This window comes from Triturus cristatus, chromosome 4_2 (assembly GCF_964204655.1).
Source record: "Triturus cristatus chromosome 4_2, aTriCri1.1, whole genome shotgun sequence".
NCBI classification, from domain to species: domain Eukaryota; kingdom Metazoa; phylum Chordata; class Amphibia; order Caudata; family Salamandridae; genus Triturus; species Triturus cristatus.
In genome coordinates, this window is record NC_140586.1 from 269478587 (window position 1) to 269505969 (window position 27383).

At 45.7% G+C, this 27383-nt stretch overlaps 1 protein-coding gene across 1 annotated transcript in view; it reads left to right on the plus strand.

Annotated features, from left to right (window-relative positions):
• The window catches only part of LOC146833613 (uncharacterized), a 145812-nt gene extending 119265 nt beyond the window's left edge, over positions 1-26547 (plus strand). The window contains exons 3-4 of the mRNA XM_085601487.1: positions 14632-14761; positions 18811-26547. Coding sequence (XP_085457613.1) covers positions 14632-14761; positions 18811-19129 — 449 coding nt within the window. The 3' untranslated portion in view covers positions 19130-26547. The remainder of the gene's footprint in view (positions 1-14631; positions 14762-18810) is intronic.
• The last annotated feature ends 836 nt before the right edge of the window (positions 26548-27383 follow it).

The window sequence follows — 27383 nt, forward strand, 5'->3', positions numbered from 1 at the left end:
GAGTGAGTAGTAGAGAGTAGTAGAGAGTGAGTAGTAGAGTGAGTACTAGAGAGTAGTAGAGAGCGAGTAGCAGAGAGCAAGTAGTAGAAAGTGTGTAGTAGAGAGTGACTAGTAGAGAGTAGTAGAGAGTGAGTAGTAGAGAGAGAGTAGTAGAGAGTGAGAAGTTGTGAGAGTAGTAGAGTAGTAGAGAGTGAGTAGTAGAGTGAGTAGTAGAGAGTAGTTGGGAGCGAGTATTCGAGAATGAGTAGTGGAGAGTGAGCAGTAGAGAGTAGTAGAGAGTGAGTAGTAGAGAGTAGTAGAGAGTGAGTAGTAGAGAGTAGTAGAGTGAGTAGTAGAGAGTGAGTAGTAGAGAGATAGTAGTAGAGAGTGGGTAGTAGAGTAGTAGAGAGTGAGTGGTAGAGAGTAGGAGAGAGTAGTAGAGTGAGTAGTAGAGAATAGTAGAGAGTGAGTAGTACCGCGAGTAGTAGAGAGTAGTAGAGTAGTAGAGAGTGAGTAGTAGAGAGTGAGTAGCAGAGAGAGTAGTAGAGAGTAGTAGAGAGTGAGTAGTAGAGAGTGAGTAGTAGAGAGTAGTAGAGAGCGAGTAGTAGAGAGTTAGTAGTGGAGAGTGAGTAGTAGAGAGCGAGTAGTAGAGAGTGAGTAGTAGAGAGTGAATAGTAGAGAGTGAGTGGTAGAGAGAGAGTAGTAGAGAGTGAGTAGTTGAGAGTAGTAGAGTGAGTAGTAGAGTGAGTAGTACAGAGTAGTAGAGAGAGAGTAGTAGAGAGTGAGTAGTAGAGAGCAGCAGAGAGTAGTAGAGTGAGTAGTAGAGAGTAGTAGAGAGTGAGTAGTAGAGAGTGAATAGTAGAGAGTAGTAGCAGAGAGTAGTAGAGAGAGAGAGTAGTAGAGAGTGTAGTAGAGAGTGAGTAGTAGAGAGTAGTAGCAAGTGAGTAGTAGAGAGTAGTAGAGAGTGAGTAGTAGAGAGTGAGTGGTAGAAAGTAGTAGAAAGTAGTAGAGTGAGTAGTAGAGAGTGAGTAGTAGAGAGTGAATAGTAGAGAGTAGTAGAGAGTGAGTAGTAGAGAGAGTAGTAGTAGACAGTGAGTAGTAGAGAGTAGTAGAGCGTGAGTAGTAGAGAGAGAGTAGTAGCGAGTGAGTAGTAGATAGTGAGTAGTAGAGTAGTAGAGAGTGAGTAGTTGAGAGTGAGTAGTAGAGAGTGAGTAGTAGAGAGTAGTAGAGTAGTAGAGAGTGAGTAGTAGAGAGTGAGTAGTAGAGAGAGAGTAGTAGAGAGTAGTAGAGAGTCAGTAGTAGAGTAGTAGAGAGTAGTCAGTCAGTGTCAGTCAGTGTCAGTCAGTGTCAGTCAGTGTCAGTCAGTCAGTGTCAGTCAGTGAGCCAGTGTCAGTCAATCAGTGTCAGTCAGTCAGTGTCAGTCAATCAGTGTCAGTCAGTGTCAATCAGTGTCAGTCAGTGTCAGTCAGTCAGTCAGTCAGTCAGTGTCAGTCAGTCAGTGTCAGTCAATCAGTGTCAGTCAGTGTCAGTGTCAGTCAATCTGTGTCAGTCAGTGTCAATCAGTCAGTGTCAGTCAGTCAGTGTCAGTCAGTCAGTGTCAGCTAGAGCAGCTCTGCTGACCTGGTTCTCTGGCTCTAAAGCAGCTCTGCTGACCTGGTTCTCTCTCTCTAAAGCAGCTCTGCTGACCTGGTTTCTCTGGCTCTACAGCAGGTCTGCTGACCTGGTTCTCTGGCTCTAGAGCAGCTCTGCTGACCCAGTTCTTATGCTACAGAGCAGCTCTGCTGATCTAGTTCTCTGGCTCTACAACAGGGCTGCTGACCTGGTTCTCTGGCTCTAAAGCAGCTCCGCTGACCCAGTTCTATGGCTCTAAAGCAGTTCTGCTGACATGCTTCTCTGGCTCTAGAGCAGCTCTGCTGACCTGGTTCTCTCCCTCTAAAGCAGCTCTCCTGACCTGGTTTCTCTGGCCCTGCAGCAGCTCTGCAGACCTGGTTCTCTGGCTCTAGAGCAGCTCTGTTGACCTGGTTCTTAGGCTCTAGAGCAGCTCTACTGACCTGGTTCTCTGGCTCTAAAGCTGCACTGCTGACCTGGTTCTATGGCTCTAAAGCAGCTCTGCTGATTTGGTTCTCTGGCTCTAGGGTAGCTCTGCTGACCTGGTTCTCTGGCTCTAAAGCAGCTCTGCTAACCTGGTTCTCTGGCTGTAAAGCAGCTCTGCTGGCCTGGTTCTCTGGCTCTAAAGCAGCTCTGCTGACCTGGTTCTCTCCCTCTAAAGCAGCTCTGCTGACCTGGTTCTATGGCTCTAAAGCAGCTCTGCTGATTTGGTTCTCTGGCTCTAGGGTAGCTCTGCTGACCTGGTTCTCTGGCTCTAAAGCAGCTCTGCTAACCTGGTTCTCTGACTGTAAAGCAGCTCTGCTGGCCTGGTTCTCTGGCTCTAAAGCAGCTCTGCTGACCTGGTTCTCTCCCTCTAAAGCAGCTCTGCTGACCTGGTTTCTCTGGCTCTACAGCAGCTCTGCTGACCTGGTTCTCTGGCTCTAGAGCAGCTCTGCTGACCTAGTTCTTAGGCTCTAGAGCAGCTCTGCTGACCTGGTTCTCTGGCTGTACAGCAGTTCTGCTGACCTGGTTTTCTGCACTCACGATGCACGCACCCGACTTCGCGAAAATATATTTAAAAATAATATAAGTTTATTATAAGTACAAATATATTATTTTGATGAATATCTTACATAATCTCTTGCCTTAATATGTATATTAAAGACACATTCATATCATTTTGGAACATACATTTTTTTTGCGGGAGTCGCGCTCCCAGCGTGCCCCAGCACGTCTATAATGTCACGCGGGACCCGCAACCGGCAGGAGTCGCAGACTGGTCGCATACCAATCACGCATATCACGTGATATTAAATGTATATGATGTAACTGAAAAACACGCAGCCGTCGCACACCATACGCGGATCATTCATGACTTTTCTAAAATGGCGGCTAGAATGCACGCACCCACCGTGATGTGTACACTTTGAGTGCGTGACTCCGAAAAAAAATTGCAGTTTTTTTAAAGAAAATAATATAAATATATTAAATGAAAAATGAAAACAAGAAAATTAATCAAAAACATTTTTTTTTGCAATTTTCAGAAAAATATGTTATTTAATGAATAAAATATTTATAAATAAACAGTTAAAAAACTGTAGAAAATCAGTACAAATAAATAGATATAACTACTATCACACTTAAAAGTTACCATTTAAAAAACCTTTGAAATTCACTGAAAAAAAACATAGGTTTCAGAGACGTTATAGTTAGAAATGAGCATTTAAAAAACCTTAGAAATTCACAGAAAAAAACATAGGTTTCAGGGGTGTTATAGTTAGCTGCCCATTTCACTCATACAAAACCATAGAAATTCCTCCCTTATAGTTAGTTCTGCTAACTATAACTCACTCGCCCGCAATGCATTGCTGATGATGTAACATATTGCATCATTCATGACATGGTCAGTGACATCACTGATGACATCACTGATGACATCTCAAATGACCCCGAAGGCAGAAAAAAACATTTACATTTTTTTTTTTTTTAAATCGCGGGGGTGCGCGCACCGTGCGCGCACGGTGAAAAACAAAAAAAAATTTACAATTTTTCTTTAATACGTAGTTTATTGTAAAATAAATATATAAAAAAAATAAAAATACATAACTTAGCATTTAAAAAACCGTACAAATTCACTGAAAAAAACATAGGTTTCACACACGTTATAGTTAGGAATTAGCATTTAAAAAACCTTGCAAATTCACTTAAAAAACCATAGGTTTCACACATGTTATAGTTAGGTTGATATTTCACTCGTAAAAAACCAATGAAATTCCCCCGTTATAGTTAGTTCAGATAACTATAACTCGCGCGGCCGCCACTCTATCACAAGGATGATGTCATCAGTGATGTCATGAGTGATGCCACTGACCATGTCATGAGTGATGTAATATGTGACGTCATCAGCAGTGGATTGCGGTCGCACGAGTTATAGTTATCTGAACTAACTATAACGATGGAATTTCATTGGTTTTTTACGAGTGAAATATCAACCTAACTATAACATGTGTGAAACCTATGGTTTTTTAAGTGAATTTTTTATATATATATATATATACATGGATGTATCAAACTACACAAAGCCCCCCAAATAAGAAAGTTGACACTGTGCATTGCTCACAGAATTTTGGTGGACAGTGGCCCTAGAATCCTGAGAGATTTATGCTCCCAATATGCCCCTACACGCCTGCTACACTTGGCAGACATGCTTCTGGCCAGATTTCCCAGGATAGATAGGGCCAGAGCGGGCGGGCGCTCTTTCAGGCGGTTAGCCCCTGCCCTCTGGAACTCCCTCCCCATTCACATTCATAGTACCCCAGACCACCTCATTTTCAGAAGGTTGGTAAAGACATGGCTATTTACACAATGTTAATTTTTCTTTGTTTGTCGTCTCACTTGGTTATTTTAGTGCTGGGGCAGTCATACACTCTATAAACACCTTAACACAGTCAGAGTGTCGGCAGATGCGGGTGAGCAAAAGTGATTGCTATCGGATATTTGGGAGAGAGGTGCGCAATTGAGTCTGCCTATATGGAACTCGAGACACGTAATCTTGTTCGGACATTTGGTTGCTTCACTGTCAGCAGCAGAGGATTCGGCGAGGGTTGATGTCTTGACTCCTGCTTAGGATGAATGATTAATTAATCCATGCAGGGGGGCACACACAAAACAAAAGGAGATGTGCATCAATCCTGCTGGGAGAGACACAATATATTCACCTCAGTTTCTGAGTAAGAGAACTGTGAACACTGACTGGCAATCCGATTTGGATGTTAGTAATTATTTTGAGAAATTTGGAAAGTTCCTTGTCAATCTTCATCTGCGACCGTTTGTGATTTCACTGACTGAAATGCTGTGTAAAGTATGTTGTTTTAATTGTATTTGCCACATGCTGCAAAGGGAATTTGTGCCCCTCGAATATATGAAGTTGCTTTTATGAGGGTGAGTGTTTTGCTCAACATCCTTATGTTTTGTATAAGCTTTTGCCTGGCAACTACCCAATTGTTGGGATCTTTATGCTGGGATCTGACACTGGTCAAAGGTATTTAAACTGTAGGTCTCAGCATAATATAGTTTACATCAAACAGTGTTCTAGACTTATTGCACTTGCAGAATGTATTGCTGTTATGATAATAGTGAGACCATGCAGACACTATATTTCTTTTATTTAATCAGGTGAAGGGCAGCAAGACTGTCAGCTGCCTTCTATGTCTATTGATCATGTGTGACACACAAGAGAGTGTTTAAAGTGCATTCAATATGGTGTCTGTTATGTTGAAAAGGGCCAGAACCGTGGCCGAAATGCGTTCAGGATAGACAACCATGTCTGAATAAAAATGTGCAAAGAGATTCTGTGCTGTGTCGGCTGTGTTCATTATTTGGGGCATGATTGTTGGAGATATGTATATATATATATATATATATATATATATATATATATATATATATTCACTGAAAAACCAAAGGTTACAGTGACGTTGTAGGCTGACATTTCACTTGTACAAAATCAGAAAAATTCAGCATTTATAGTTAGCTGAGCTAACTATACCTCGCATCCCCGCAATGCACTACTTATGATGTCACATATTACATCACTCATGACATGGTCAGTGACATCAATGGTGACATCACTAATGACATCATCCACAGAATCTCAGTGAATTTCTAAGGTTTTTTTTAAATTATGTTTCCTAACTATGAGGTCCTTGTAAACTTTGTTTTTTTCAGAGAATTTCCAAGTTGAAAAAAATTCTATTTCTTAATTGTAATGTCCATTGTATTTCACACAACGAAAAATACACTTGAAGACTTTTTTAAAATCAGAGGTACCCAAGAGGCCAACATTCTGTTTATTATCTTGTCAAATAATTTTTTATACATTTTTTTACATCCATGACAATGTCGCGATGATTGGGATCACGTTGCTAAATCACAGACATTAAACGACCACCACCACAATCAAAAATGTTAACCTAAAAAAATCATTCAAACTATTACAATATACACATGACTAACCAGATCACTGCTTTAAAAACATATTTTTAGACATTTATTTGTAGTAACTTTAAAAAAACTGTGTTTGAATCTTACTTCCCATTTTCGCGATTACACCGAGAGCCAAGATGACTCTGATAACCGTGAAGATCGCGCCTTTTTCAAAGAGGTGCAAAACACATATATGCACACATTTTACAGTATTTTAGAGTGGTTTAATATTTCACTGTTGAAAGTCATATTTGTAGGGACTTTGCATGAAAACAATCATTTTAACTGATTTTCTGTTTTCGCAGTGACGCCCGGGGCCACAATGATATCAGTAGCCATAATCACCACGAATAAGTCGCAGAATGACAAAACAAAAGCAGACATTCAATAGCCACCACCACATTCAAAACGTATAACTGCAAAATGAATTATAACAAACACACTAAACACATTACAATCTACACAACTATATTATAGCATGTAGAATTCCCTTAATGTCTCTATAACACTGTGAATAACTTTTTCAGTGTAATCTGTGACTGCATGCATCACTGTATCACTAAGTCTCTCATTCACTGTATAAGTATTTGAGGGGATCTGTGAGACGATGCATCAGTCTATCAATACTTCTGTAACAAAATGCGTGACTGCTTGCACATCTATGAGTGGGTGCATCAGTGACACAATGGGTCTTTGATTGATTGCATAAGTCTCTCACACATTCTGTGAGTAGGGGCATGAGCGCCTTTGTATATTTGTAAGTATATGACTGTCTGACTGGATCTGTGAGTGGATGCATGAGTGTCTAAGTGGGTGTCTGAATGGGTGAGTTAGTGGGTGCATAAGTATCTGAGTGGATCTGTGAGTGAGTACATGAGTCTCTCAGTGTGTCTATGACTGGCAGTGTGAGTGTCTGAGTAGTTCTGTCAGTGGGTGTGTGGGTCTGTGAGTGTGACTGTGTGTGGGTACATGAGTCTCTGAGTGTTTAACTAGCTGGGTGCATAAATCTCTGAGTAGATCTACGAGTGGCTGTGTGAGTGACTGTATGGGTGTGTGAGTGCCTCAATGGGTCTGTGTGTGAGAGCATAAGTCTCTGAGTGGGTGAGTGAATGGGTACATGCATGAGTGTCTGATGGGTCTGTGACTGGGAGGGCGAGTGTCTGGGTAGGTCTGTGAATGGATGCATGAGCCTTGAATCATTGAGTAAGTGCGTTTGTGTATATCTGAGTGAGTTTCTGAGTGGGTGTGTGAGTTTCTGAGTGTATGAGTGACTGACTGAATACAAACGTCTCTGAGACTGTGACTGAGTGTGGGAGTAACTGCATGGGTGTGTGAGTGCATGTATGAGTGCCTCAGTGGATCTGTGAGTGGGTATATGAGTGTCTCAGTGGGACTGTGAGAACATATGTGAGTGCGTGGTGAGTGGGTCTGTAAATGGGTGCATGAGTCTCTGAGTGGGTCTGTACATGGGTGCATCACTCACCAAGTAAGTCTGTATTGGGTGCATAAGTACCTGAATGAGTATGTGAATGAGTGCATGAGTATCTGAGTGGGTATGTGACTGGATGTATAAGCGCGTGAATGGATATCTGAATGTGTGTTTAAGTGTCTGAGTGAGTTTCTGAGTGCATACATGAGTGTGTGACAGTGACTGATGCATGTCTACAAATATATATTTTTTAATATTTTCACCAATATTTGCGATGTCCTCGTTCAGGTAGACCTTTGCCTGAGGGGTTCCATTCAGGGACTTAAAGGGCAAAGCTTTTCAAAACAGGCAACATCCCTTGCAAGAGTCACAGAGATGGAGACAGAACGGGAAGCACTACTGTGTCTAGTGCCAGAGTGAACTTCTTATGGGTGGGTCACTTCCTTCCACTGTTCTGCAATATGGAGCCAGCTACAGGCAAATACAATATAAGGATGGTTTGTAACTTTTGAATCAGACCTAGAGATTTCCGTTAGCCCACATTCCAGTCTTGTATCATCATCAAACGTTTCCAATAGTCCTAATTAAAGTAACTTGGTGGCCTTGAAGCATCCTGAAAGGTTTCCAAAGCCCATGTTTGAGTATCACGGTAGCCTAAAATCACCCCCAGAATATTCCAATTGCCCACATTTCAATCCCTCAGTAGCCTTGTTTTGCCCCTAGAGGCTTCAAGTTCCTCAGTTGCTGTGAATAATGTCCAGAGATTTCCAATAGCTCACAGTCGCCAGCCTCAGTTTCCTCGCAGCTTACATTTTCCACAGAAAAACACAGATTCTCCCGCCAATAGAAATAATATTTTTCAAGGATCTTGAGTACTGCTCAGCCACTCATTATCCCAATGTCACTTACAAATTTGTGCACGGAGAGACACTTTCATTTGTCCACTGTATGACGTAAAGTGCAGACACTGTTGGACCTGGACCTTTTTGCAGGGTTATCCCCAAACTTTTTGCCTTCCTTCGCCTTTTTTTCAGACCTACTTTGTGTTGGCTTTAGGATTCCGGACAGTTTACTACTGCTAACCAGTGCTAATGTGCATGGGCTCTTTTCTCTAAACATGGCATGATTGGTTTACACCTGTTTGTCATATTTAATTTACTTGTAAATCCCTTGTAAAATGGTATCCCATATACCCAGGGCCTGTAAATTAAATGTTACTATTGAGCCTGCGGCACTGCTTGTGCCTCCCACAGATGTAGCCTTTCAAACCTGTCTCAGGCCTTCCACTACAGAGCCTGCATGCGCAGTTACTGTCACTTTGACATGGCATTCAAAACTACTTGCCAAACCTTCAATTCCCCTTTTTATTATACATAGGTCATCCCTATGGTAGGTCCTAGGTGGATCTATGGGCAGGGTGCTGTCTAAGTGAAAGGTAAGACATGTGCCTTTATTGTGTGGCATGCCCTGGTAGTGACAAACAACCTCTTTGTTTCTCACTACTGTGAGGCCTACTACTCTCATAGACTAGTATTGGGAATTCCTTTATACACTCTCAATTGGTAATTCCTGATATGAAAGGAGTGGCATTGCAATGTTTGGTATGTTTAGAATGGTAGTGATAAATTCTGCTTACTGATGTAGTTTGAATTTACATTACTATTTTAGAAATGCCACTTTTAGAAAGTTTTATACTAGTTGGGTAACCCAATATACACTTGAGAGCTTGAGTAACTTTCGGGGTTATTAGCATGACGGGCAGATCACCACCGCCGGCTCGGCAGTGGCGATCTGCCCGCCAGATGGCCCCGTTTCACCCCTCCATCATATTTGAATGGCTTCGGGCTCCACGGCGGAAAAGGCCCTTTACATGGTGGCGGTGCCTTGCAGGCACCGCCACATATATTAGTATATGGCTTTTTCAATGCAATAGGCATGCAAATTTCACTTCGGGGGCCCGTTGTGGGCCCCCAGGGGGATGGGGGGTGGTGGGCTGCACTTGGGGGGTACCTGTGGTACCCTCCAACATTGGCATACACAAGGAGGCAGGCACCGCGCGGTGTCTGTCATGTTGTGCATGCCAATGTACAACATGCATCTTGGACATTGTGGTGGGTGCTGCTTGAAGCACCTCCCGCCACAATGTTTAATAGACGGGATGCGACCGCCAGGGTGGAGGTCGCATCATAATAGGCACAGCGGGACCAACGCACCCCTGGCGGGTGGCCCCGCATACCGTTACAGTGGCAGGCGGTCTTTGTCCCCCGCCATCGTAATGGTGCCCTAAATATTGTCAGGTAAACGTGCCTACAAGGGATTTTATTACAAAATATTTGAATCAACTTTATAGATATCATTTCTCATCTATATATAACAAGACCGAAACATCGAGAAGTTCAACCCATTCTCTATGAAATGAATTGTTAAATAGGAATTATTTTTTATTGTATATCAGATAGAAATTTCTATTGTAAATAGGTCTTTGAAATGGTTGATTTACGTGAGTGACCAGTAGATATTTCTATTTTTTGTTAATCCCTGTCACTCATGTATATGTGAATTTTCCTTTGTACCCTTTAAATTAATTTATTGAAGTATACATTTCTACAAAAAGGTATACACCCACAATTGATTTATTCATTTATTTTTGATGTCATTAATTGATTTATAAAATTCACATGTTGGAGGTCATTAGTTTTGATACTCATAAATGATATCTATAAAGTTGATTTAAATATTTTGAAATAAAATCCCTTGTAGGCACCTTTACCTGACAACTTTTAGAAAGTGAACATTTCTCTGTGCTTATGACTCTTTGGGACATATCAACAAGCAGGCGATATAAAATTATCGCCGCGTTTGCGGCCGTTTTCGGCCGAAAAGCGGCGATAATTTTATCGCCTAATCAGCAAGGTCACGCTAACGCGTGAAACCTTGCGTTAGCATCAGGATTCCTAACGCCCAGCTTTGCATCTCTAATGAGATGCAAAGTGCGTTACAACAAACAAATGATGGACGGAATGCTGACAATGCAGACATTCTCCCCCAGTCAAGAGATCTGGGTTAAATCCATCGTTCTTTTGCCCACTACACCACCCCAGTTTAGACATGGCCATATGCAAATCAGTCTTGACCCTGTGCCTCAAGGGAACAGTCCAGCCCGAACTGCCAAGCCATGTCATCCCTGGACCGGAATCAAGCATCCTAGGACCGGTTTCTGGCTATCAGCCGTCATCAGCCAGGATAGCTTGACTCCAGTGGCGTAGTGAGCACGGGTCCCACGTCTGGGAATACCCATCCCACTTAGGGCGAAAAGCGTTACAACAAACAAATGATGGACGGAATGCTGACAATGCAGACATTCTCCCCCAGTCAAGAGATCTGGGTTAAATCCATCGTTCTTTTGCCCACTACACCACCCCAGTTTAGACATGGCCATATGCAAATCAGTCTTGACCCTGTGCCTCATGGGAACAGTCCAGCCCGAAATGCCAAGCCATGTCTTCCCTGGACCGGAATCAAGCATCCTAGGACTGGTTTCTGGCTATCAGCCGTCATCAGCCAGGATAGCTTGACTCCAGTGGCGTAGTGAGCATGGGTCCCACGTCTGGGAATACCCATCCCACTTAGGGCGAAAAGCGTTACAACAAACAAATGATGGACGGAATGCTGACAATGCAGACATTCTCCCCCAGTCAAGAGATCTGGGTTAAATCCATCGTTCTTTTGCCCACTACACCACCCCAGTTTAGACATGGCCATATGCAAATCAGTCTTGATCCTGTGCCTCATGGGAACAGTCCAGCCCGAACTGCCAAGCCATGTCTTCCCTGGACCGGAATCAAGCATCCTAGGACCGGTTTCTGGCTATCAGCCGTCATCAGCCAGGATAGCTTGACTCCAGTGGCGTAGTGAGCACGGGTCCCACGTCTGGGAATACCCATCCCACTTAGGGCGAAAAGCGTTACAACAAACAAATGATGGACGGAATGCTGACAATGCAGACATTCTCCCCCAGTCAAGAGATCTGGGTTAAATCCATCGTTCTTTTGCCCACTACACCAGCCCAGTTTAGACATGGCCATATGCAAATCAGTCTTGACCCTGTGCCTCATGGGAACAGTCCAGCCCGAACTGCCAAGTTCTTGGCAGTTCAGGCTGGACTGTTCCCATGAGGCACAGGGTCAGACTGATTTGCATATGGCCATGTCTGAACTGGGGTGGCAGAGTGGGCTAAAGAACGGTGATGGATCAAACCCAGATCTGTTGACTGGGTGTGAGTGTTTGATTGGTTCTGATGCTCCGTCCATCACCACCCCCTTTTGTACCGCCTTGTTCGCCATAAGTTGGCAGGGTATGCTCAGACGTGAGTCCCTTGCTCACTTTGCCACTGGATTCAAGCAAGCCTGGCTGAAGACGGCTGAAATGCCAGAAACCGGTCCTAGGAAGCTTGTTTCCGGTCCAGGGAAGGCATGGCTTGGCAGTTCAGGCTGGACTGTTCCCATGAGGCACAGGGTCAGACTGATTTGCATATGGCCATGTCTGAACTGGGGTGGCAGAGTGAGCTAAAGAACGGTGATGGATCAAACCCAGATCTGTTGACTGGGTGTGAGTGTTTGATTGGTTCTGATGCTCCGTCCATCACCACCCCCTTTTGTACCACCTTGTTCGCCATAAGTTGGCAGGGTATGCTCAGACGTGAGTCCCTTGCTCACTTTGCCACTGGATTCAAGCAAGCCTGGCTGAAGACGGCTGAAATGCCAGAAACCGGTCCTAGGAAGCTTGTTTCCGGTCCAGGGAAGGCATGGCTTGGCAGTTCAGGCTGGACTGTTCCCATGAGGCACAGGGTCAGACTGATTTGCATATGGCCATGTCTGAACTGGGGTGGCAGAGTGGGCTAAAGAACGGTGACGGATCAAACCCAGATCTGTTGACTGGGTGTGAGTGTTTGATTGGTTCTGATGCTCCGTCCATCACCACCCCCTTTTGTACCGCTTTGTTCGCCATAATTTGGCAGGGTATGCTCAGACGTGAGTCCCTTGCTCACTTTGCCACTGGATTCAAGCAAGCCTGGCTGAAGACGGCTGAAATGCCAGAAACCGGTCCTAGGAAGCTTGTTTCCGGTCCAGGGAAGGCATGGCTTGGCAGTTCAGGCTGGACTGTTCCCATGAGGCACAGGGTCAGACTGATTTGCATATGGCCATGTCTGAACTGGGGTGGCAGAGTGGGCTAAAGAACGGTGATGGATCAAACCCAGATCTGTTGACTGGGTGTGAGTGTTTGATTGGTTCTGATGCTCCGTCCATCACCACCCCCTTTTGTACCGCTTTGTTCGCCATAAGTTGGCAGGGTATGCTCAGACGTGAGTCCCTTGCTCACTTTGCCACTGGATTCAAGCAAGCCTGGCTGAAGACGGCTGAAATGCCAGAAACCGGTCCTAGGAAGCTTGTTTCCGGTCCAGGGAAGGCATGGCTTGGCAGTTCAGGCTGGACTGTTCCCATGAGGGACAGGGTCAGACTGATTTGCATATGGCCATGTCTGAACTGGGGTGGCAGAGTGGGCTAAAGAACGGTGATGGATCAAACCCAGATCTGTTGACTGGGTGTGAGTGTTTGATTGGTTCTGATGCTCCGTCCATCACCACCCCCTTTTGTACCGAGATGCAAAGTGGGCGTTCCTGACCTGGCATGACAGGAGAAATGTCGGTAAGCGACATTTCTCCTATCAGCAAGCCTAACGCTATGAAGCATAGCGGCAGGAAAAGTTGCGATAACCCCTGTTATGGCTACTTTCGTTACGACTGCTTCAGGACTGACTTAGCCATGATATCCTATGGAAGGTGGATATCATGGCTAAGTTTGTGAGTCCCTATCAACTAGCTAACGTGAGATTATCGCTGGGTTTCCAGCGATAATCTCACGTTAGCCAGTTAGCGCAAGGATTTTTATCGCTGATAAGATAAGCGTTGCTAATAGCACGCTATCTCAGCGATAAAAATCGGTGCTAGCCGGCGATAATTATCCGAGCGCTAATTGCGCTCAGCGATAAATATCGCCGGTTGTTGTTAATATGTCCCTTTGTGCTTTGTAGCCTGATTCCAATCCTCATCTAGGGCTAGTTGACAGCTACACTTCTTACATACTTTTCAGACAGACATAACACGGGAAGGGCTGGGTGTGACAGAGGTCACATCTGCATACTGATGGTCTTCCTGGGCTGGGAGAGGAAGAGGCTGTGTCCTGCCCTCAAACATAGGACTGATTTATCCCCTACTGATGTCTGGAGCCAGGGCTGCAATTTTCAAAGTGTCATGTGGTACACACATGCCCCTTCTTAATGAGAAAAAACATTCTAAGCTGGCCATTGTTGTATCACAGTGCGCAAACACAAATGGGCTGCAAACTTTGAATAACTCTCCTAATCAAGAAAAAGCATTAAACATTTGCTACTGATGTGTGCACATATGTGCACACGTGGTTTGATGCTCCATGGCCACTTTGGAGAAAGTTTAATTTACTGTTCTGAGATGTTATAAGATGGTAGACAGCCATTTCTCGGTGGCAAATCAAAAAAAGAAACCCCCAGATGGGAAGAGACTGGGAGCAATGGATAAGCAGGGAAGCAAGCGGTTTTGTAGCCGTTTGCAGCTACTGTGCCTTTGCTATAATTTTGTTAAAACTGATGATTAAAAAAAATAAAGCAGGGGGAGGGAATTGGGAGGGGGTAGTAGGCAAGCAGTGGGTGAGTGGAAAGGACAGAGAGGAATGCCATGCCTTTCCATGGAGTGCAAAGAGACAAATGAAAAAATAGTTCAGTGATTCAGCAGTGGAAGGATACTACTCATCCAGTCAAAATGTTGGTAAATAATCTATGCTCAAGGAACAGGACGAAGAGGGAGAAGCCAATGAATCAGAAGCATTGCACTGAGATAAGCAATAGAGCTAACCAATCAGGAGCATAGGACTGGACAAAACTTCACACTATATATTATTCAAAAAAGCTGTAGGCAGGCAAGATCTAAAAATGAATGGCAGTGGCCACCACCTACAACCACTGCCACATATTAAGCAATTACTGTGTCAGGTCCCATTGATGCACAGAAAGGTCTGTGTCTAAATATTTGTCTAAATTCCTTTTTTACTCGGTGCCAGCTGGAAGTGTGGACCTCCAAGGGAAGCACAGCATCACCCAAACACTAGAGAACTGGGGCAACAACATCTTCTTCCAGTGCAAGAACATCCTGATGAACCGCCCCCAGATGCTTCTGCCTGAATACTCCAGGTAACTGCAGTCTTCACCTTTTTTTCTTCCAGTGCACCTCTTCAGGGGTTGGCATGAGTTGAACCTCTAGCCATGCTGCTGCTGAATACTATCTTACATCATATTCTTCATTGTGCCACATTTTGTTGATTTGTACGTTTCCTTGTGATGATAATAGTGCTCATCATTCCCTTCTTCAGCTATAGGCCACTGTATCAAAGTCAATAATATCCATCTACAATTATAGCGCATTCAAATCATGGCTGTACATCGTCAAGGTAATTATATATTATTATTATCTCCACATCATTTATCTTTCCCAAGCAACTATTACACTCATCTATTATACTTATCTCTATTTACTTGGCAATATAATCATTATGTCAACATAGTGGATGCAATAATATTTGATGCCATATAATGGGAGTATTTCCCTAGCTCACTTCTGGTACCCTTAACCAGCCTTAATTTTACCACTTCAATATCTCTGCTCTCAAGGCATCCGCTTGTGACGTGGACACATCATGATCATACAAAAGTTCATATCACAACCCTGTATAAAACACAGTAAAACAAATGTAAGCTGTAAACAAAACCCATAATGAGACAACAAATGTTCTAGAATGCCAATATTTTTCACTGTAAACTGTCCAGGTAAAAGTGCTGCCAGTGTGGTGGGGTCACTCATTCATCCAATCCCATTTCTTCCATATATTCGGCTCCTACTGGCACATAAGCACACAAGATCGACTTTTTTTGTGGATAGCAGCGCAGAGTGATAGTCAGAGGAAGCATCAAATTGCTCAGCATTTATACTTATGCATAGTTCAGCATTACTCACTTTACAGAGACCACAGAAACCACATTTTGAATTATTATTCACTGAGTATTCTGAATCATCATAGCTATTTCTCACTAAAATGGCTTCTTTCTTTTGACAGAAAGGTTACTAAGGACATAGGAGTGAGTGCATGTTATCTTTCAACTAACCATTTAGGGACAAGGCTGGACTGGCCCTACCGGGCATCAGGCGTTTCCCTGGGAGGCTGGAAGGGTGGGGGAAGGTGTTGTTGCTAAGGGACAGCTTTGCTGCACTGATGCAATATTGGCCCTCAGTAACAAAATCGACCAGCAAGCAAATCCACTCACCTTCATTTCCAGCCTCCCGGTGGTCAGCCAGCACTCCACACATGCACTCGAGTGTGCATCATGTGACCACTGTCCATTCATAATGGTGTGTTTGCTTACATGGCCATCTGTAGTAGCACGCGAAAGAACTACCAATGAAGGCCCTGGTATAAATAATTTTGGTGGGCCCCGTTGACCGCGCCCTCTCATCCCTCTCTCAATTCTTTACACAGCCTCTCTTCTTCAGACCTCATGGTGCTCAGAGGCACTTAGACAAGTCTGGGCCCAGCTACCACCTGAGACAATTGCCAGAAGCTGCTAGTGTTAACTAACAGCCCTGGTCAGGTGTCATATTTTTTAGTGCCCTCGACAGGCAACTCATCTAGTACCAGTTGTGGTAAGTGCTCATTGAGTGCATGCCTCTGACATTATTTAAATATGTTAAATTAGGTCGATGACGGTGATGGGCCCAACATGCCACCCCACCAATCAGTGCGCTGGGTGGCACTCTGTTTTGCAAATTGTTATGGTTTTAAAAGCACCGACTGCAGAGTTGCTTTTATGTTGAGCCATTTTCAGGCGACAATAAAAATGTTCTTGCTTTGTAGGATCATAGTTTTTTCTAGCAGCAGTTTTGACTCATCTTAGGCAGGGCAGAGGTTTAACATGCCTTCTGCAAAGAACGTGTCCCATACAGATAACAGCACTGTATTTCATGTGCATAGTTCAGTGGCTTACTTGTCACAGAGATCCCTTGTTACTGTGCAGTTCATAAGTTACAATCGTAACATAGCACAGGGACCTATGAACTGCCATCAAAGAGCTGCAAGCAAACTGCATGACACAGGTTGGAAAGTTACGTTTTTTCCCTGTCATTTTTTATCATAACGTTGCTAAAAAGGGTTTGTTTGGGTAGAAACAAAATTATCATTAGTAAAGCCAACCCTAATCCAAATCTAATCACTGTGTTACATTCGAAACCTGAGTTTGTGCTTCTCCAGATCAAGGGCTCTTGCGTACCAGTATGGATGACATTTGAATCCTGTCACCTTTGTCTTATGTAACATTTTCTATACACTAATTTACACCAGTGAAATTCATGGTCCCTGCGTGTGTGTGATGTAAAGTCCTCTGACAATTTACCCTGGTATGAGAGGTGCTATAAAACAAATGCAACACGTGACATAGGGGCTGTGGAAAGATGAGGGGCATTGTTGGAGAGTGATAGTGAGGGAATCTGTGGAGGAGGAGATCATGCGAGGGAGCCCAAAGATATTTTCACACCGGGAACCACTAGCACTAAAGCAGGCCCTGCCCTACCACTAATTGGGGTGGAGCATTCTAACGTCCTCTAATGGACTTTTGTTGTGTCCTGAGCTCTTGGCTGTGCTAAACAGTGAATGAGTGTGCTTATGTTATATTTAAATAAATGTTTAATGCTTGAAATCTTATTTTTTGTGTTCTCCATAAGAAAGTCTGATGGTATGACTGGGTACTCTGGTACACTGTAACGTCATCATTTACTGTGCTTTAAAAACGAACACAAATGGATATAAAATGAGAAATGTGTTACAGAGTGAACCATTTTTTCCAAAACCCTCTTGTAGTGGTCAGGCTCGCTCACTACGCTAACTTGAAACACATCAGTGGGTGGCTGGTCTGACAAAATTTTCCAGGGCTGGTTTAGGCTCCCAATCTGGGCCTGTTTAAGGATGTTAATGGCTACCTCCTGTACCATGCCTTGCTATCTTTGTGTTTCCCCCAAATAGAAATGGTCAGAAAGATAGTTCTAGAAAGGAATGATGCAGTCTAAGTAAGCAGATATTCTAGTTAATGGTGGTGCAGGCTCAACCAAATGATGTTGTACATGGGAATAAGGTTGGCTAAACCAATTGGTTTTCCAAGTAAGGAGGGCACAGGTTAAGACAGCTCATTGTGTGGTTAGGGACAGCACAGGCAAAGACAACTGAGTCTGTGAGCATGGATGTCATGGGCTAAGCTAGTAGATGGTAGAGTAGATACAATGTCGGCCTAGCAAACTGAAGTACTGTGCTGGGATAGCTCAAACAAAGCTGATGTTAGATGTAGAGCTGGCACAGGCGTCGTCAATTGGTGTTCTGGACAGGGAAAGCAAATGTTAAGTCAACTGATGCTCTAGATAAGGATAGCACAGTTGAAGCTCATCCTGAAAGTAGGAATGGCCTAGCCTATACCATCACTGCATAGAACACCAATGGCATAATTTACTGAATTATGAAAACCCTAGGTTATCCTGAGGGAAAAAGCAGTTACCACCTAGGCCCAGCATCTATCTGTTTTGTCACTGAATCATGTGTGCAAGCAACATCAGCTGACCTGCTTCAGTTAGGCCGATTCTGGACATTTGCAAACAACAGCAGGAAAATCTCTCAAATGAAGAACTGGAATTGGTGATTTACAACCGGGTTGCACACAATAGCACAGTACATGTTTGGCTTGTGTTACTGCAGAACCAAAGTTGCAGAATTTGAATCTTATGTTTGTTGGTGCTGGAACATCATCTAACTAATGGCCTCATTTTTGTCATAGAAATGCCATACTTGAAAATATTTAGAATATTAAAAAATGAATGGATTAAAAAAAATTGCATAGCTATTGTATTAATTCCTCTGAGAAAAGTACTGTCTGCTCATCACAGCACTGTCAACTGTGTGGGGCTGGTGGGCACATCCAGTGGAGGGCATTACTATAGTTTGGTGGTCCAGACTAACCTAAGGTAGGAATTTTCACCCCAATGTCCTGGCAACTGGTAAGGATGCTTGCAGCCATCCTTGTTAGGTAGAGAGGGGTGAGGACTGAGACAGTTCAATGTCTCATCACCCTATATGAGATTTATACCCTCTATATGTATAACTGGCAATGACTGAACATTACTAAACCAGAGACATGTTTTTTTCCTACAGAGTCGGGTCGCTGTCAGAAGCTCTTGATGATCTGCTAAAGGAGATGCTTGCCCTGAAGAAAAGGCTGGTAGAGCTGAATGATCGGCTGGATGCAGCAGGCAAAGCTTTGCCACCAATTTCCCATAATGCAGCCCTTGACAGAAGGTCTAGCATGCACTCTAAAAGCAACCAAGTCTTGCAAAACAAACCTCAAGCACTCATGGACAGAAGAAGAGAGAAACTGACTCAGCCACCACACCGTCCATATCCAGTTAAGAAAAGGGTATATATCCGAAGAAAAGTTAAAGGCTTAGACAAAACCTATAGCATCTCTGCATAGAACTATAGTTGTTTAGCTTGTGTCATCGCTACTTGAACATCAGTTGTGTTAGTATGTGCCACTGATACATAGCACACCATTTAGCTTAGCCTGTGGTATTTCTGCCTACAACACTAGTTTATTTTGTCATACCAGGGCTTAGATTTCACTATTTCTAGAACATCAGTTGGCTTAGTCCAAACTATCCTCATATATAACTTTAGTTGTGTTGTCTACTAACAGCATTGGTTTTATTAGCTTGGCCCATGGTTGCCTACAGGAAAAACGTTTGATTTAATTAGAATATCAATACACTTAGAATCTACACTCCTAATATAGAACACCAGCTGGCTTATTCAGAGCCACCCCTACTTCAAAAATTGTTTGGCTTACCTTGTGCTATACCTACCTAGAATACCAACTGCCTTACTTCAATTTATTTAGAACATAAGTTACCTTAAATAGTGGCATCCTTACATATAACACTTTGTGGCTTATCCAGTGGCATCCCTTTAGAAAATCAGTTAGCTTTGCTTAAACTGTCCCTACAGAGAACATCAGTTAACTTAGCCAGCACCATTCTTTCTTAGAACATGAGCGTGCTTAGCCTGTTGCATCCCTAACAACAGCATCAGTTAGCTTAACCAGTACCATATTTACCTATAGTCAGTCTGCTGAGCCTGTGCCATCCCCACTTGCAGCTTCAGTTGACTTAGCCTATGCCATACGAACCTAGAACATCAGTAGATTTTGCTTGTGCCTTCCCTGCATAAAACAAAAGATAGTTTTGCCTGCACCTTCACTACTTAGACCATCAGCTGACTTAGACTTCCCTGCTTACACAATAAATCACCTGGTTTAGCCATCTCACCGCATCAAAACATTTTCCCAGTGTCATCCCTACCTAGAACACCATTGGCTTTGTTTGCAAATCACTAATTTGAATATCAATTGGCTTAGACTTTTGATCCTTGCTAGAAAATCACCCAGTTTAACTCACACCTATTCTATCTTACCTAGAAGATAGATAGCTTTGACATCAGCATTACTACTTAAAATATTAATTGGTGTAGATTTACCATATGTACACGGAACATCCATATTCTAGACTATACCATCCCTATCTTGAACACCAGGGGGTATATTCACAAGAACGTGTGATAACTACCGCAAGAGTAGCGTAACGCAACTTTCAATATCGCAGCCTATCGCGGGAAAATAACCCCATGCCAACATGGAATTCGCAACAAGGTGGTAGCATGCGATAGTCAACAGATAACGCGCCAAATGTCCGCATCAAAATCAATGCCACGCCGCATAAATGCGATACGTGAACGCAAAAAAACATGCGATAAGGCCAACCGCGGTACAAAAAGTAGCGAAAACCAGCCACAGGCCTGAAAATCCCACGCAGCTGGTGGAACTATGCCCTATAAAAACCACAGAAAAAATACACCAAAAACAATTCAAAGTGTCTAGCAACATGGATGCACCCTGACACAGCGCAGGGGCCAACCCGAACCCCACAACCCCCACAGACTACCAGCAAGGAACAACGGGGCCAGGGAAGGCCAAGGAGAAGAGGGAGTGGAAGAGGGGGTGCAGACCACAGAAAAACTAGACCAGCGCCACGGAGGTGGCAGAACACTACCAGCAACTGACCCACTAGCAGACCACCTGGATTGTAGTCAGAGTGCCCAGGAGGCCAATACAGAAGGCCAATAGGCGCCGGCATGACGTGACTACCTAAACCAGGCACAAACCCGCTGCCAATAGGAAGGCAGCAACGGCGACAGGAGGTGGCAGTCCAGCGCCACCGGAGGAGCTGAAGGAATCCCAGGCCACAGTCATCAGTGTGGAGACTGTGCAAGGAGTAGGGAGTACGGACACAGCTTGGGAGGACCTGACACAACATCAACAGGGACTAGGGGGACAGGGGGAGTGGGCACAATGGCATACAGGCACAACGAGGTGTAGTGCACTGCACACCCACAATCACCCAGGTCCATGGGCACACACACATAGCACGAACAGCACACCCACATTGACGACAACGAGGAACAACGAGCATAGCCAACATTGCAGAACAGAGGACAAAATTGGCTCTGCACATGCACAGAAACATGCCTACTACATCTGAGGGAGTCGGAAACTGTGAAATTGAAATGTACGCGGACGACATCACATCCGTCATGTAGATCAAATGTACACTGTCCCGCAGAAGAATCCAGCACCCCCCAAACAGTCACAATGTACATTGCCATACAGTCTGCATGCAAACTTGCGCAATGCGCCACAATATATGTCAACGCAAAGTCAATACGCACCTCCCCTTCACATTGCAGAGGGGCACACAACACCTTCAGCAGAGCACAGAATACAACACATCAGTGATGCAGGAGAGGACCACCACAACGTCGACACCGATGCCCTGCAACAGCACATGTTTATCCCACGCAACCCCCCCCAGGACCTGGACAGCCAAGCTACTCAGAGGAGAACACCCAGCCTGCAACAGACCACACAGCAGGAAGCACCCTCAAGCACAGCTGGCTCACAACACTTCACCCACCCACACATCGCACCCCAATTCCATGTTCCTGCACGCCAAAAGGAGGTGGCCCAACAGGTGTGGGTGGGGGCCAAACACATGGAATACGAACCAGGACACATACATAGGTGTCCATCACCCTTCAGGGGCCACCAACACCCCACTAAGGAGACCCAAACTGCCATGGAGACACATGCAGTTGCACATTCACAGTACAGAACCACGGGCAGGGGCACTCAAATAGCAGTCACACACCCATGTTGGCTCTGCGTACGACGGCCCTGGCCACTCCCCTTACGAATTGAGTGGGTGACGACAAAGCTACATGTCTAAGCTACAACCCGCTGCCTGCGGTGACACGTCTGCATACGATGTACACAGCACAATGTAATGGCGTCAGGCCCAGGGCCCTCATGCACACAACAAGACCACAGGGACACACACAGATACCATGTTGAACTGGCTAAAGGCACATGCACCCGGCCCCTTTATTGGTAGGGCCACATGTACAGTGACGCCTGTGCTGGATGTGTGTGGGGTGGGTGTAAGCCATTCCAAATGGAATGCCTGGTGCTGGCAACCACTTGAACATCAGACACCAGTGCAACGGAAACAGAAAACACATGTATAAAAGAGTCAACTGCTGAGCAACATGGAGGAAGCCGGAGAAAGTCCAGAGGACAGCCAACATGCAAACAGAAGTATCCATGAGTTGCAGTGCACTGGGGATGGGACACTAGAGAGAAGCGCGCCCATGTGAAGAAAGAGTCTCAGATCGTGTCCCTCCGACAGATACCTGATGCAGATGCAGTGCGGAGTGTCATACCTGCATCATTTACTCCATCAACGTCTCAGGACCCCCACACTGTTTGAGATGACATAGCTGCGCAACCTCTCCACAGCTCATAACTCAATCAGTAACAGACAATGGCTTGCGGTGCACTAAGTCACTGGCACCTGGAGTGCTGAGCAGGGTATCAGGCTGATGATGGCATCCCCGACAGGTCTGAGCAACACCGCAAGTCTGTCAGGACCACCGTTTCGACTCTTGCCGATGGCTGTTGGAGGTGGTCCTTGCGGTGGTGGCATGTGCCTCCTGCGGTGATGCCATGTCTGGGCCAGTCAGGACTCGATTTGGTGTGTGAGCCCTGGTGGGACGTTCTTGGGCCCGGAGGCTGCGTACAGCGCAGGGCCACAGAGAAATGGCGTTGATGACCCCAAGGCCAACGCTTCAGAGGCCATCCAATATCTCAGAAGATGGAGTCCCGGGCCTGACTAGCACATAGTTAGTGGCCCCAGATGCACAGCGGCCGGCACAGGCACCCAGCCACAGGACAGTCACTTGCGGTGCAGTCAGATGGGCCATGCGACCTAAGAGGGTCACCATCAATGTCCGAGGTGTATGTTGCAGAGGGGATCGGGAGACAGTGGAAGGTGTCCTCCAAGGCATGACGCCGAAAGGTTTGATTTTATCCGGAAGCAGCAAATGGAGGAGGGGAATGTGACAGCCTCGTTGCCACCACCAATCAGGTATCAGCTACATGAGGATGAAAACTGTCCCCTAGTCCATAGGCTCAGATGCCACCAAAGTTTAACCAGAGAGTGTCAATGATTGTCGGGGAACAGACTTAGTGGCACCGGGGCTGAGAGGGGATGTTGTCTGCGATGATGCCTGTATGCTGATACAAACTCAGCCATTGCAAAATGAAGACTCTGTGACTTACTGGACTGCAGTGTAGTCCAGAGGCAGCAGTCAGCAGTGGCCCACAGCCACGTGTCGTTGGCTGGCTAGTCACAGAGTTAGTGACACAAGGGCCGTTGTCGGTAGTGTTCGAACACCTCCGTAACGATGATCTTGTTCCCTCTGGACAGCAATGCATCATCCTCTTACTCCTCTCCGTGCGTGCGATGACATGCATTCTGCCTTTTGAATGACCGATGTTCAGTTCCAAATGTGTGACCTACCTGACCGTGGTGTAGGCCTGAGGCAGCGGTCAGCATGGCCCAGTCACCAAGTGTCGCCGGCATAGGTTGGATGGCCCAACCGGCCTGCGTAGTTCAGGTTCAGTGGCACCACGTGTCGCCGACTAGCTATGAACAGGGTTAGTGGCACCACGGGTCACCGGCTGGCATTGAACAGGGTTAGTGGCACCACGTGTCACAAGAAGCCCATATGGAACTATGCTTCACTGACTGGAAGGAGTCTGGTGCTGTTGCCGGTGGCCCGGATTTGGGGTCACTGCCATTCATGACTCAAGACACAGTTTCACACATGGGACCTACTGGGCCGAGGAGTAGGCCTGAGGCAGCAGTAGAGTACGTCAACGAAAAAGGACTCAAGCGGGCCCGTGTCGTGGAGGCCGTGATGGTCTGAGAAGGCTGTAAAGGTCGCGGGACTCGGGTCTGGCGCTTGAGCCGGAACGTGGTGGGCCCTCCTTGACACACACCAGTGTCGGCAGGTGATCAGTGAGGCCTGGCTGCGCAGGGGCGGGCCTGACGGGTTCGTGGTACGGCAGGTGCACAGCTTTGCAGGCAACTCCGCTCTAGAGGACAGCGTCGGCCTCGTGGCGGGGTGAGAGGCGCCGCCCTGGCAGAGATGTTGGGCTTTCTAGAAGAGGACCAGGGCTACGTGCTACTTATTCACACCCCTACGCTGGTGTGGCGTACGCCGGGCCATCCCACTCTGGTCATGCTTAGGGGGGGGCGTAACCAACAAGATTTCCTGGAGGTCCCCACTGGCTGTGGTGATATGGTTGCGTCCACTGTCCACTACACTCCATACACCAGAGGTGTATGTCACCATGGATATGGGTGTGTGCTGCATACTGCTGTCTGTCCAGCACATCTCCGCCACTCTTGGCATTATGTACTTTCCCAATCATGGTACTACTGCATCCTTCACACATGCCTGTTTGCCACCTCTCCCCACATTCAGCTGTTGTGTAGTTGAGCTGCCATGCCGTTGATGGCTCATGTTCACGGCTTGGCCAGGTAACCATTGGGAGTTGTTCTGTCGTGTCTGGTGGGTGGGCATGTTGTTGTGCATGTTGTTTGTGATTTTGTGATGTGTGCATTGCCAGAGTTGGTATTTGCAGTGTTGTGGAGTTGAGGTGAGTGGGGTGTTCATTTGGAACTTGCCAAGGGGCTAGCACATTTCCCTTTGTGCCATCCTTGGGACGCTGGTTGCTGATGAACTGTCGGAGGATGGAGGAATCATGCACACTGGCTGTGTATATGAAAGTGACTTTGTTGGAGGTTCCACGGTGTTCTGTTGTTGCCTGCACATTGGGGTGGGACGTGTGCTTTCTGTTGCGGTGATTGTGTGCTGTGTCAAGAGGGAGAACAGGTGGGACATGTGTGCTGTGGATTGCCCCCAACATGTACGTGCATCCTGCTATGGCGTATGATCCTTGCTTGGTCTCCAGCGTGACATGAGCATTGTGTTGGACGTATGGGGACTGGGGTACCAGGGTGATGGTGATGTCCAGGACAGGTGTGAGGGACTTGGATGTGGCTGGCAGTGAGACTCCTCCGACTCTGGCGGGTGTTGGTTGGGGGGTGTCAGGGGCCAACAGGTGCAGCCAGGCCCGCAGCTTGGTGTGGGGTGGGATGTTGGTTGTCCGCTGTGTTGGTGCCGTAAGCCTGTTGGGCAATGATGGTCGGGATGCGTGGGGTGGTTGTCCCTTTCAGCCTGTGGTGGACGATGATATTGTCAGAGGTTGGGTCTGGGCGGCTGGTACGCTTCCTGGAGGTCCGCTGTCTTTATCAGCGCTGCCTCTGTGGTTGTCCGGGGGGGTGTTCCGGATGTGGGGTGGGGTCCTGGGGTGGTGTCAGTGGATGTTGTGGCCCTCTTGGGTGTCCGGGCCGCATGATGGGTGGCTTCTTGACATCTGTTGCACTTCCGATGTGGCCCTGGGCTGTGCTCCCTTTTGTGGTGCTGGCTGCCATCCGACTTAGCACCAGGTCAGAGCAGGTGTAGATTTCCTGGTGCTAACGCACCTTATCGCCTGTTTTGTGTTTTTATCGCCGATCTGTCTGGTCATTGAGAATGGTGAGGAGTGGTGTGGTCACGGCTTTTGGCACGGGAACACCCACTCTGCATCTCATTAGCGATAGTTGAGGGGGTCATCTGTGGCAATGTTTTTTGCGGCTGCTATTGCGGGTAAACTGGTGCTGTGGGCTGTTAGCACAAGCTTGTGAATGGGGAGGTAAATTTATCACGACTTTGGCTGCGATAAAGTACCATTAATTTGGCGATGGCTCCTTGTGAATATGGCCCCAGCTTTCTTAATATGTGCCACCCCGACCTAAATCTTAATTTGTCGTAGCCTCTCCCAAATCTGCAGGTGGCTTAGCTCACACCACCCAACATATAGCATCTGTTTACTTAGAGCCATTCCTTACTAAAATAAATATTGACTTAGGCAGTGATAGCCTTAACTTATCAGAGATGCTGCCGGTATGAATTATAGAGCTAAGCCTCGAGAATAGTGCATAGAGGGCATAAGATTGGTGCTTACAGATCAATTTAATTTCTTACCAGCAGCATTATCTTTGCTGTCTGCCCAACTAATGACCAATTTTAGCCTTTCACATACTCAGGATCACTTGATTGTTTGGCATTGCATGAAGAACTCCCATGTATTTGTCCTGATGAGGCCCAGTTATTATTGTGTACAAGGGTTGAAACATCAACATTTTCATCCCGCCTGACTGAATCTATAAATACAGTGTATGGTTGAGCATTTGACTGTTGATAGATTGCTGCTATACATTATTAAATTGGATGCAGCCTAGTTAAGGGTAGCTTTGGCCAAACCTACTGATGATGTAGGTAGGGAGGGTATATGCTAGGCCAATTGATGTTCTATGCCGGGATGGCACAAGCTAAGCCTAAAGATATTCTATGCAGCCACGGTCCGTGCAGGTAACAGCGGTGGGGCAGTGGGGCCGGCTTAGGGGGGATTTCGAGGGACGATGCTAAGGGAAAATTAAATATTTATTTAATTTTCCCTTGGCGTCGTCCCTCAAAATCCCCCCTAACCCAGCCCCACCGCCCCACCGCTGTTACCTGCATGGACCGCGGCTGATTCTATGTATGGATGACAAAGATTAAGTCAACTGTTATTCTAGATCGAATGGTGCAATTCAAGCAAATAGATGTTCTACGTAGAATGGCATGTGCTAAGTTAAATAATGTTCTAGATAAGGGTTGTAATATAGAGCACAGATTTATTTACTGATATTTGTATGTTTGGAAAGATATATGGTACTGTCTATTGAATACAGTATGCAATCTAATAGAGAATGAAATCGTTAAAACGGAAAATTGCACTTGAAGAATCATTCACAAAATGCACATCTGGTAAAATAAAGTGATCCTGAGTATGTGAAAGGCTAAAATTGGTCTTACCTAGAAGTTGGTTTGACCCGCACCCTCACTACCTAGAACATCAGTTCACAGAGCCAATTTCATCTTTATCTAGAATACCAGTTTGCATTGACTGCACCATCTCAATCTAGACCACCAGTTGGCTTAATTGGTGCCTTCATACCCGCAGCGCCAGTTGACCTAGGCCATGCCATTCCTACCCGAACCAGGACAGCAATTACGCTATTCTGTACCATTCCTACCTTGAACATTAGTTGGCATAGATTACACAACTCTATTTAGAACATCTTTTTGGTTTAACCTGTGCCATTCATACCTAGAACATCAGCTGT